Raw genomic sequence first — 13,204 nt, 5'->3', positions numbered from 1 at the left:
CTGCTTGCCTTCCACAGATCAGAAAGGTTTCCTCGTAACAAAGTTTTCCTTCCTACAACGTAATCCCATTACCTCTTGTGCTATCCACACCAAATGCAACCAGTCTGTGCCTTTCTCTTTGCAGCAGCTATTGAGGTATTTGAAGACCTGTCTGTCTTTACTCCCCTAAACAACCCTCATTCGACTTTTCCCACGAGGTACTCATTCAAGCATCCCCTGTTATTCTGCCCCTGTTCTATCTCAGTTGGTCCATGTCTTCCCTATATGCACTTACTGTCCCAGATGTATATGTTTAAAGTCCAGAAACTCACAGAAGACACACAGAACTGGTTCTAAAATGTAGAATGCGGTTGTCCCCCCATTCTGGAAAAGTTAACACCAAACCCACCAAAGAATGTTTGCTCTTCAGCTAATACCTGCAGTACAAAACTGAAGGGACCTGGACCACATCATCACAATGACGTGGCAACCAAACCTACCCTGCATCTTCTCATAGCGCACAGAAAACCTCAGCCTCCAGGGCTGCCAATCTATCACCTTCCAAAATGCCAGGTTTGGTTCTGAGTGTTCTGAAACTAAATCCAGTTTCTTTCTCTCGAGGTTTCAGCAACTTCCCCTCTCAGGAACTGTACCACCTTCACATTCACCTCATTACAACAGAAACTACTACTTCTCGGTGTTACTTCCATACTAATTGGTCTTCCTTTATACACTGGTTGATCTTAATTTGTACTTACCTCACTAATGGCTGCATTATCTTCCTCACCTGGGCGTACCAGTCTGTTTCCAGTTAACTTCATGGAGAGTCCAAAATCGCTAATTACACATGTTCCATCATTCTTTACCAGTACATTGCGGCTGTTCAAGTCACGATGGGATATTGCAGGTTTGTAATGGTCTATTTGGACATAGGGAAGTGCTTGTTATTATCTGAGACTGTTTGGCAAAACGAGAGAACCTCATTATGTCTGCTCAGCTATTATGAACAGAAAATCAACTTATCTTTCAGAAAGCTAGCATTTTTGCTTCTTTATACTAAGGCCCACAGCACGCCATCTATAGGCAGCTGACTGGCATTCGGGGTTCACTCTATCTATACAATCAATTAGGCTACTGCTATACACAGTTTCAGTGTTTGCCAATAAGCTTCTTTCCAAGGGATATTTCAGCATGATTTTGGCAGGGGAGACACCATGTACTTAAGCACAGACCTGCTGCCACAGCCCTGACCGCCATTCCAAATGCTCTCTCTCATATCCACTCTCCTGTCTCAAACATGGCACTATTTACATTATGATTGGGATTGGCTCCTACGCAGAAGATATATAGACTATATTATTCCAGAGAGTCTGAAGATGTTCATCTTGCAAGGGATCTGATCATTTCAGAAGAATAATCTCAGTTGTTCCTATCTTATATGCAATTCATTTTGTTAGTAAAGCAGCCAGCACTACAGAACCCGTTTTACTGTGGAATTTATTCTCCATGAGTTCCTTCCAAGCATTCGCAGACTGGCCTACGGCTGTCTCTTCCTTTCTGATGGAAGGTTTACACATTTGCTGGCTGCTGATGGACACACCCGCCTGCACATTATGAACGGTGAAATTACCGTGATAGCTGCAGTTTCAATGGCACATGGGAATACTGATTCAGGTACTTTCAGCCTCACACGTCTAACAGCATCTTCAGTCGTCATTCTTTGCTATAGCTGATGCTTAACATTTGAGATACATAGTTTGAAACTTTAATGCAAACATTAGCACCTGAGTGGAGAATCAATGATATCATCTTTTTCTTTACTGCCAAAAAGCTAACACTTCAGTGCCAGGCCATATTCTGCAGCCTGGTACATCACAGCTCTCAGAATATCTGCCTTATAATCATGATAACTTCTGCTGCTGAAACGCTGGCTGAAGCACACAAGCAGCGATTTAAAGATAGAAATCAGTATGTTGTCACATCTGGTGCTCTAATAAAACACAAGAAGTCCAGCAGTATCCTTTGCACACAGAGAAGACTAGGTCCACAGCCTTAACCAAAAATCAAGCAATATGATAAATAAAACTTCAGTGGAGTTGGAAGATTTAATTATTTCTCTTTGTGTACACAGTTCACGCACAAACTAAAAATTGTTTTAGTGATTTGTGTCTGAACTGCAAAAACAAACAGAACACCCCATCTGCTTGCTCTCCGCTAGACAGACATCCAGCGCTCCAGGTCCTCAGTAATCTGTTGCCATGATACAGCAGCACTGCACAACTCGCCTCCTCCTCCTGCCTTTCTCGGGGGCTCTGCTGGCTGGCTCTGACTCCATGTTTTCATACAGGCGTCACAGACGCAGCCCACAACGTGGCATTGTTCGGAAGGAAAGAACACACCAGAAGTTCTGAGTGATCTCTATTTGCATTTATCATTTCCTACTCACTGAATGGTCACAGAGAAAAAAAAGAAAGGCAGGAATCTACTACCTGACAGAAATAAGATTATCTTGAACATCTTGGCATCCCCTCCTGCCCTTACCTCCTCGAGGTAGCTCCGTGTGCAGGTATGCCAAGCCCCTAGTTATAGAGTGTGCCAGACGACAGGAGCTCACCCAGTCACTTGTTTGGAGACTCAGGTATTTGCACAAAGAACCCTAAAAATAAAAACCAAAAAACTTGGATTAAAATCATTGTCCAGTTGAGTAACTCAAAATCTTTAGGAGAGTCAGCTTCATCCATGGCTCCTGAAAGGTGTAATACTGCAACTGCTTCTGTGTTTACTCCGACGTTGAAAAACACAAGGTCAGACCAAAGTTTCATTAATTTCTAGTGCTGTCATCTAAAGCAGTGCAACAGAAGATTTATCACAAAACAACAGGGATTGCCTTTAGGAATTATGATATTAATTATAAACCAAAAGCAAAGCATTCACTTGATTTCTTCTTCTGAAAAAGGCTTGTTGAACAACAGCAGAAGAAAGGTAACTGCAGACATAACAGCCTGGGTTACTAAGTAGTGGCCTCCAAACCTCTAGCACTTACAGAGGAATACTCAGCATCCCTCCCCACCATCTCCCCAGCTATAACCAATTTATGAATCAAAACAAAAAAACCCAAAGGCAATTCAGAATAGGAGCGAGTCCACACGCACTGAAGAAACAAGAAAAAAACAATGTCATATTCCCTTTTCTTGAAAGAGAAGTTAAATGTGAAAAAAAGGGTGGTTTTGTAGTAATTTGTGGGGAATCTGCAAGAAAACCAGAAGGAAGGATGTCAGATATGAGGTGAGATATTCTAGAAACTGAGCCTGCTGCCTGAAGCAAGAGCCAGGTCCTGCAACCTGTGACACCTCTGAGCAGTTTCCATGCACAGAGTCTCCAGGGAAAACGTACTCCGTTCAAACCAAGTCCCCACGCATGAAGCACAAGTTGTCCCTGCGCACGTATCACATTTATGGCTACAAATTACCCTGGGTTCGACTAGTTAAACCTGTAATCTTAAAGATGCGCCACAGCTGATGGCAGCCGCAACTGAAAACACTTCACTGCAAAATCAGTCATGTAGCATTTGATTCCAGCAGCTCTGGTACGAGCCATTTGAGTCCATCCGGAGTCGACATCCAGGCACGTCATGCAGGCAGAGTGCAGACTGAGGCACGCAGACACCAGGATTTGAAGTGACCGAAGCGTCAGACATTTTTTTAATCCAATGCTAAAACGAAAACCAAGTTCTTGACACTCCTTCACAGAATTACACAAGTCCTACAGCTTTTCAGACTTAGCCCGTGCAGCACACGGAACCCAAAAACAGATAACCTCCTCGGGGAAAGCACTCGCCACACGTCACTCCTACAGGTTTACAGGAGCACCTTTTCATTCTTTGAAATGCTGCTGTATGGACTTCAAATAGATTTTGGTAATTAAAAAAAAAATAGGAGCTGAGAATCCACCTAGGAATGAGTTAAAGAATTCTTTTTTTTTTTTTCCTACCGTTTAAAGCTTTTTAAGAACTACAAACACTCCTACTAGCCTCCAACTGCAACTGTGTGTGGTAACAGACTGCCTTGGCCTGAGCGGGTTGAGATTCCAGCCCACTCCAATGGTGGCCACGGGGCTGTTGTCAGGGTGTAACTGGGAAACACTCACTCTATACAGATCTCAACCCAGCTTCAGGGTCGTTCTCCTGCAGAGCTTGCTAGCCACCACATGATTTTTAAGCTAGCTGAGGGCTGTGATTTTATGCTTTCAGTGAAGTTCAACATAAGTGACAACCAGGAAAAGCTTTAGTCAAGATTTAGAGAGAGATATATTTGTAATTAAGATTACTCTTTTCAGCATCATGCATTACCTGTTAAATTGGGGACATCTGTTCTGACTGACGTTTTTATTTTAACAACCGTAAGATTCTGTAAGTGGTTTACAACAGTGTTTCTTTTGTTCTAAAAAGACATGACTGACTACTGGTGGGACAATTGTGTGGCTGTTATGTATTTCCTGCTATGTCATCCCCCTGCAGCTCACTCACTGCTTATCCACCTGCCACACCTCAGAGTACCATCAGAACAGCTCACTCCCCGATAAATACACATCTCTTGCCTTGTGTTACTTGCTCGCCTACTTTCTTGGGTCCGAAGGCATGTTTGGATTATAACACAACCCAGGGCAAACCCAGCTGTCTTGCTTTCACCGAGGCAACACCAAGAACAATTTTCTGTGTGAAAATGTTCTGGTTTGTGTATGCCTGTTTCCAAGAAGGAAAGTATTTGAAGGGAGAATGATGTTTTGCACGGGGAGTATTTCACCTGCACATCTTGTATGGATTACTCCTTATTGAAAGAAGATTTATGGATCCAGTTTGAACGGTGCAATTCCCTCTTAGTAGGGCTGCCACAGCAGGCTTCCGTCTCTGCGGTTAGCCCCACAGACAGCAGAACATCTGCTCGCTGAATTAAGGGGCATGCTGTGCAGTCACTGCACCTGCTGTGCACTTTTTCCCATGACTTCCAAACCCCCCGTGCGGTGATTTCAGACTAATCTTGCTGTTCTTACTACCATCTTGAGGAAGAATCTGATAATACGTCATAAGCCTCATCTGTGCATTCAATCAGATCGTTAACAGATCCTGTTTGTATGAGCAACGAGCACAATTTTCAACCAAATGACATTTGAGCCGAAAATCCTTTCATTCAAGAAAACAGCAAAACCAGAGCACTTGTTAAGACAGTTACGTTGTGCCCTCCCACGAGCAGACTACTCACTTGATTTTACTTAACTCTGCTGAAAATAAGCCTACCCTGCCAGAGCAGGCCAGAGCTGATGTGCTTTGCCTCTGTCCCTCTACTGTGAGCTTTCCCTGAGGTCGTTTCTAGATGCCCATCTCTTACAAGCTGACATGATCAAGTGTGTTCGCACTTACAAGTTCCAGCTGAGATACTCTTTATATGTTTGTGAAGTGGTATATTGCCTTAAATCTGCTTATGTATCTAGATATTTATATACACATAGGCATTTAACTTTCAACACAAGCCTAAACCACCCTGCGACCGGCCATCATTACTGCTGTTTATTACTGTTCTGTTTCTTTTTGCTACTTGAATAAGCAGCTTCTGTTGTACTTGTCCCCACAACAGGCTTGAGCCATCACCTTTACACAGTGGGGGAAATACCATATGAGTTTGCTTACTTGAGACCAAAAAGCTCATTAAAAAAAAAATTAACTGAACAATTAAAGTTCCCATACACTAGCAAAAAACCCCTCAAGATAAATGATGAAATGTAATTTTTCTTTTTTTGCATATAGTCCCCATATACATTACATTTTATGATTTTTCATGAAAGCAATTCACATTCATGCTGTGTGTTTTTAAAACTCTTGTTTCTATGCCTGGGTACACAGACACAGAGCACCAGGAACTCAACTCAATGAATTTGAGGGATGTAAGCATAGACTTAGCTAAAGAGATGTGAAGATATGATTCTGGAAAGTAAGGCTGCCTTCTTAAGACTTGTCCTACAACATCAATATATGGTACAGCAAAATAGATATGGTATGCTACAGGAAGCTTTAAAGAATAACGATAAAAAGACAACATGCTTTATAGTACCACAAACTGCTGAGACAACAGTATTGGATCTATTATGTTTCACTCTAAAAACCCCCACCATTTACAGCTACTGAGTAAGGTCATAACTGCCATAACAGAGATTAGAAGTTTTTTATTTATTAAATTATTTTTTAGCAAAACCAACTCTTCAAATTATGTCCTTGAGACCTGCACAGTTGACTAAAAAATCCGGCACCATAACCAAGAGCAGATACTGAATCTAGGAATCGGTAAGACTACATTTGGTAGCACTGACTGGGAAATCTTAAAGGCTATTACAGTAAAACACACCAAGGTTCATTAAAATTGTAATTTATATGGATTATTTTTACATTACTGTGCAAGAAGCAGCAATGAAAAACACTGACAAATACTAGAGTACATCCTTTTTATGTGGCTATTCTTAGGAATCCAAACCAATCCGACTGATTTATTTGAAGCACTTACATTGGGGTAATATTCCATCACCAATAAATACTCCATTCGGCCGTCTGCAGTGAATCTCTCATCCCCCACAATGAAGCGGGCGATGTTGTCGTGTTCCATCAGTGGAATCCTGTAAATGTTCCTCTCATTGACAAAGTTCTGACGATTAGCAAAGGAAAATACTTTCACAGCAACTGGACGTTCATCTAGGGAGCCTTTATACACTGCTCCATATCGGCCCCGGCCAATCAGCTGCGAAAGGAAAAGTAAATAATTCGCTCACTAAATAATAAATGAAGACAAAAGTCAAGTTTTCACTGTACAAAGATTGTACGCCAACTTCTATACTGACCTACGCTATAAAGAACAGTGAACACAGTGAATACTTTGTATCAAAAACTTGAATTAGAATGCTGTCATAAAAGCTGTTTTGGAGCTGGAAACCTCAGCACAGGCCAACTTAGATCTTACTAAATTGATCAATAGTCTGAATACCCAGTAAATAAATCACAAATAACCTATTCAGCAGTTTTATATACAGAATCAATAACATCCATGTGTTTCGTACTGCTAATTCTCTTATTAAACTTCTGCCTACTAAACATTTATAGCTCTTATGTGATCAATTTTAATTAACTCCAGAGATCACAGGCATTAAGCTGAGCATTTTAGGTTTAGGATACCTTCATAAGCTGTACCTTTTAGGTTAGTAGTAACAGTATATGCATTTGTAGTGCAAAATAGATACACCAAAAGAGGTGAACAGGTTTTAACAGAGAAGAATAATTAATTCCATACTACCTGTGAATCTTTAGTCTAGCCCCCACTGTGTTAGACAGTCTTCACAGAATGGCCTTTCCCATCTCCATGGCAACTGAAGAAAGATGTGATCTCTGCTCAAAACCAAAACCACCTTCAGGCCAAGTCCTAATTTCTGACACTCAAAAAAAAATCTAACTATGTAAGAATTTAATCACCTATTTAATTCAAATAATTTTCAGGAAGACCTAGACATGAAACTGTAAGGATTTCATGGACCACTACCTTTTTACTTTTTAAATACTTACAAAATAGAGGAGGAATGGAAAGCAGAAGGGATTACAAAAGTAATGCTTCTAAAGATGATAAAACTGTCTATCAGGAAAGTTTCCAATGATAAAGTATCCTTTAGCGGACAGACTTTCCATTCCTCAGTCCTTCCGTGTCAGTGGATTGCAAAGCAGCAGCGAGTCACTGCCAGGTACAAACCCGGCGTGTGTTCTGCCCACAGAGATGTGCAAGGGCAAGCACAGGTTAAGACCATTTGTGCTGCAGCACCCTAGGATGGGGGAGAGGAATCAGCTCCTTGGGTTTAAGAAAGAGGACAGAAGACCGCAGAGCAGATCTCTCCACCCACCAAGTCACTGCTTTGTCTAAGACTGTATCAGCAGGAGCAATTTCATCTGGGGCTTTGCACGCTGGTCCAATACACATCCTTATGCTCTTGTAAACCCTGCCTCAAGTACTTCTTTGGTGGCAGAAGGCACCCAAGCTGCTGTGCTGGTTAGCCTGCTGTCACCATCAGCCCAGACCACACTGCATGTCGGCAGCTCTAGGTGTCATCTCTAAGGGGCAAAAAGAAGAAAAGTCGCACTCTCGGAATCTCTCTCAGTCATTCTACTGGTTTGTTTCTGCCTAAAAGCTTTTAAAAATCCCCTAAGTTCTATCAAGCATACCAACTGAAAGCATAACATTTTTGCCGTTTTCTGATGATACGTCTAATACCAAGCTGAGTAGAAAGTTCTGGTTGGAGTCTAGTTGCCACGGAGACAGAGAGTACCCCACTGTGAAGAGTGACTATACATAAATGCACCACTACTGAAATACACTGCCCTAGCTGCAGTAAATTCTATATTCCAATAGTGTTACTAAAGCATTTCAAACGACTACAGTAGGATACTGTATTTAAAGTGATCACTGTCAAGCAAAAAGATGGATGTTTTGATGTTGGGCTGACATGCAGCACACTGCAATTTCCCCCAAAACCTCCCAGTGTTTAGTATTTTCTTCTCAAGGTAGGACACGTTCTAGCTAATACCAACAATATTACTAACAAAACCAGGCAAAATGTAACTGCAGTGGCCTTTTTTTTTTTCCCTTTTCCCCTTTCATTTCTTCTTTAAACTGTGATTTAGAAGAACACATTACAGGAGCACGGACACATTTATTTCTGTAACTACTCCTGGGAGGTGATACAACCACAAGTGTTACACTGAATAAAAATGAAGATTCAGAGACCGAGCTGAACATTTACCTCCAGCAACTTCAGATTATCCAGATCCAATGAGGGCTCTGATGCTGCTGCCTCCATCATGTTCATACTGTGCAAACCTTGTTTACGGTCTCCTGTGGAAGGGGGAGGGGAGGAAATCAGACAGCTTCCCTTTTTTGCAACACTACAAGCGAAAAAAATACAACTTACCTGGGACTTGGCAGAAATGCACGTTGTAGGCAAGGACATAGCAAGTAAAAAGGAATCCTGTAAAATCTTCTCGGAGCCAGTAAAACCGTCAGTGCCGATAGCTACATACTTAAGGCTATCTGCTACACGGCGCTTTTGATAACTGAATGTCACCAGCAATAACTATAAAGCATGTTCACAACCTCACTTAAGCTGTGTTGAGCAGAGGATTTGTTGAAGAAAAATAGGTCCCAAAATGCCAGCTTGGAGAAATCATAAATCTCTCTGGACTGTTATGGAAGGGATACGACCATAAAGCGTCACGGAGGAGAAAGGGGAGCACCATGTACAAACACCTGTTAGGGACTGGGGGGAACAGAAGACATAAGTGTACCTGCAAGCATCCTGTATCCAAAGAACAGAGCGGCAATCAGAACAGCCAGTATAGACACAGATGCAAGGACAATAACTATAGTCTCATCTCGATGAAAAGCGTGAGAAGAACCTGAAAGAAAACAAGATGAAGACTCTTTAATTTTAAATTTGAAAGAATCAGCACTATAAAATATGTCATTGTTATTACAACGACGGAAAAAAATTGTACTCTACTAAAATCTTTTCCTCTTAAAATCTAGGGATGGCAAAGGAGCTGATCAGCTCAGACACAGCTGAGCACAGGTTCATTGAGGCTTTTCCCAGTCCTCCCTTGCCGCCGTACAAAGGGGCACCGAGAGCAGAAAGTGAACCTTCTTTCTAGCTGGCAAAGCTCTGCCCAGCCGTACAAGGCCAAGTTGATGCAGTTCTGCTCTGCTATCTGTGCCTTAATCCACAGCTTCCTGGTATGAATCAGGTTTGTAACCTTTACAACATGGAGGTTTTAAAAATTATTTTTCCCAGAATGAAAATCTCAACATTTGGTAATAATGCTGCATATGTGACAAATACCACATGTTTTGTATTCGAGTGTCTGCGACATACATTACATACAAGTCCATTTCTGAAAATATTTCAAAATACTTTTGGGTTTTGGTTAGTTTCGTGTCAGCACTCAGATAGTTTTTAGCATAATTCTCACTCCTTAATTCACAACAAGGCAAAGATATCTCCACAGACTGCAGCAGAGTACGAGGAAACCTGAAACAACAATACAACACTAAACAAAATTAAATCACTAGTTTTATTGAGCCTTCTTTTAAAATAATACTTGTTTTTTGTAAAAATGTAAGTATCTTGCTCTTTGGGTTTTTTCTCCAGGGGAGGAAAACTTTTTCATGAGAGAATGTGTTGGTGTCTTGAATGGTTGGCTTAATGCTTCTCCACGTCAGAGCCCAGTCTTGCTTCTTGCAGGCACCTAAACCTTCAGCCACTTTAAATATTAAAAATTATTACTGCAGATATTCCTCTGATGTCAGAATCACTGGAATGTGGCACTACAAGACCTCATTTACTCTGGCTTCAAACCCAAGTTTGGGAACTATGTTTAAACTTGTCTTACAGATCGCTACAAGTTCTCCTTAGAAGACTGTAATGAGAGCTAACTATGCTAAAACCACAAAACATAAAATGCACACAAGGCTTCAACACTGGGTACATTTTTAGGTGAAACTGAAGTATAATTTATCCCCGTCTACACCAGCTGAATAAACTGACAAATTCCCTTTGCTTGAACTGCATTTAAAAGAAATTAAACGCGTTTCACTTATTCCAATTCCCAGACACAAGAGGACCAGATAAGAAGAGAAAGCAAATTTAAAAGCCAACAGCTTCCATTTTTACGTAACCATAGCGGTAAGAGGTAATAATAAAAAGCTGGTATAACAAATTGCCAGAGTTTCAGCTGTGATAGAAGCATGTGAAAAATCACCCACCAAAAATAACATGCAGGTAATGCCTGATAAACCCTTTAAATAAGTGGGAGCTTGTGATAATCACGACGCCATCAAATTTAAATTTGTTCTATCAAAAGAAATGCTATCACTCCTGGTTTGGTAAAGTAAGTTTCACTAAGAAAACAGGCTGTTGCCACAGAGCACTGTACTGCGGGGGAAGAGCTGTGACTTCCATTGAGAGGAGATTAAAAGATACCCGTTTCAGTTCTCGTGTAAATCATGAATTCAGAACGTATACATACATACCTGTATTATAAAAAACAGAACGTAATGAAGGAAACTGTTACGTTATACAAAGCTATATGAAATAGTACACAAGTGTAAGAAGCTGCGTAATTGCTGTCAGGGAAATTGTAATTCTGACATATTTTTGTGAATGGAATTTACATTTTATTGGCTTATCCTTTAAAATACGTATTAAATATGGTGGGGTTTGCATCAGTTCAAGAGAGTGCCTAGTACATAGTAAGAAAATGCAGGTCTTGATGGACTGAGCTTTTTGCTGTAATCTCAGCTGTGTTTTCTTTCTTTGACCACACAACTAGGGTGCAGCCATTTACAACCTTCCCAACGCCAAACGCGCAGCAACCGTTTCCGCCACTGTGTGCCAAATGCTACCTAACGCCCAAGTTTGGTTGCTCCACGTCAGTTGTTCTTACAGTCAGAGGGCTAAGAACGTGCCTCCAGCATAGCGGGGGGCCAGGATTTTGCTGCTCCTTCACCCCCAGCGTGGCCAGGGCAAGGGCACCCTGAGCAACCCGGGTTGTTTCGCAGCTCTGGCTGCACTGGCACGCTTGCTCTTGCTCCCCTGTGGAAGCCCGTGAATGGTGGCATTGTGCAGGCTGGAGGGCTACTAGAAAATCTCCCAATAACAAGGTTTTGTGCCAATCTGCAGTAGAAAAACATGCAGAGAAAAAGGATCGTAGCTTTCTCACTCCTTGACAGACCATCCCATCTGGGGGCTTTCTCTCTTCAGTGGGTAGCGATGCAGCCGTGGGGCAAGGCCAAAGAACTTCCCTGGCCTTCAACAGGAAAGAATGGTTTAATTTTTTTAAAGCAGAGCTCCTTCTTAGCATATCTCAGATCGGCTTATCCTGAACCGAATTTTAATTTCTATAAACCTTTTACAATAATGTTGTCAACGTTCCAACAGCCAGGTCAGTCCCACAGTGTGAGTTACTACCATCAGCTTGTTGAGCAACAGTAACAGATGTAAGAATAACATAAATTTCTTAATAAGGGTGACTGAACATCTCAATGGAGTGGTAATGTGCAGCCCAAAGCAATATGGGTGGGTAAAACACGGCACATAATGGCTAGTCATTTCCCAGCAAGGACAATTTTACTATTTTTTACTTGTAAATGTACATAAAAAGGAAAGCACAAAGCAAACACATTGACAAAACACCCAGAGGGCCCCTCAAACCCCACAAAAATAATTATTTCTACCTGCCCTGTACCTGCTTTGTATGACTAAGAACTCCTGAAGTTGTCAGATTATCATTCTTTCTTAAATGGAACAAAAAGGATATGTCCCTTATTGACCCAGTTTTAAAACCTTCCAAAGCTAAATGTGACTCTTACTAGCTCACTCATTTTTTCCTTCCATCTCATTCTTTGAATATATTTAATCTTTAGCCTTTCACACCAGCTGCTGACTTGCCTTTAAATGCCTAGATGGGAAATGCAAGTGAAGCCAAAACCTGATGAGACCTTCTCAAGGCATCTGCAGAGGTTTACATTTCCTGTTACCTACTTTTAAGTGAAATAATACATGGTTTCTATACATACACATATAGGCACACAAGCTGTATTTCTCTTGCTATTATGTGGAGATGCATTTTAACTAACTCACCAAAAGGCACATCAGTGTGGTAATCAAAAAATGTAATTACTGACTTTTAAGCAAGACACTTTTTAAATAAAGAATGTAAAATGCACACATATACAGATTTCTTGTCATGTTTTCTTCCATGAACTTACAGTCCTGTCTGAAACAGCCATGACTCCTTAAGATTAGGAAATTCAATATGAAAGTTCATTTGATATTCCACTTCCTATCAGCAGCTCCAGATGCATCAGAGAGCACAAACAACATTTTCTGGTGTAAGACTGTTGGTCTAAAGCTGTTACTAGGCCCAGCCCCAAATTTACCCTGACAAGTCACCTTCCCTACAGCTTCAGTATTTTTTCATCATCTCATAAGTCAATCATGCATAACTGCTACTCAACAACCTCATTTGAGTCTTCGGGATCATTACCAATATTTGGTATTTAGTGACAAATACCAATGGAACAAGAAAAAAGCCTGTCCAACACTGATTTCCAGTTTCAGACAGGGAACATTAGTTTCTCAATATTATCCC

General features: G+C 41.1%; 1 protein-coding gene across 1 annotated transcript in view; it reads right to left on the bottom strand.

Annotated features, from left to right (window-relative positions):
• The window catches only part of BMPR2 (bone morphogenetic protein receptor, type II (serine/threonine kinase)), a gene marked incomplete at its 5' end in the record, with an annotated part of 47,441 nt that overhangs the window by 10,073 nt on the left and 24,164 nt on the right, over nt 1–13,204 (bottom strand). The window contains 5 exons of the mRNA XM_010147263.1: nt 738–898; nt 2,521–2,635; nt 6,531–6,761; nt 8,803–8,894; nt 9,344–9,454. Of these exons, the coding sequence (XP_010145565.1) occupies nt 738–898; nt 2,521–2,635; nt 6,531–6,761; nt 8,803–8,894; nt 9,344–9,454 (710 nt within the window). The remainder of the gene's footprint in view (nt 1–737; nt 899–2,520; nt 2,636–6,530; nt 6,762–8,802; nt 8,895–9,343; nt 9,455–13,204) is intronic.

This window comes from Eurypyga helias, unplaced genomic scaffold, assembly GCF_000690775.1.
Source record: "Eurypyga helias isolate BGI_N326 unplaced genomic scaffold, ASM69077v1 scaffold22922, whole genome shotgun sequence".
NCBI classification, from domain to species: domain Eukaryota; kingdom Metazoa; phylum Chordata; class Aves; order Eurypygiformes; family Eurypygidae; genus Eurypyga; species Eurypyga helias.
Note: the sequence above shows the minus strand (reverse complement) of the source record. Positions and strands in the feature narration are given on the sequence as shown.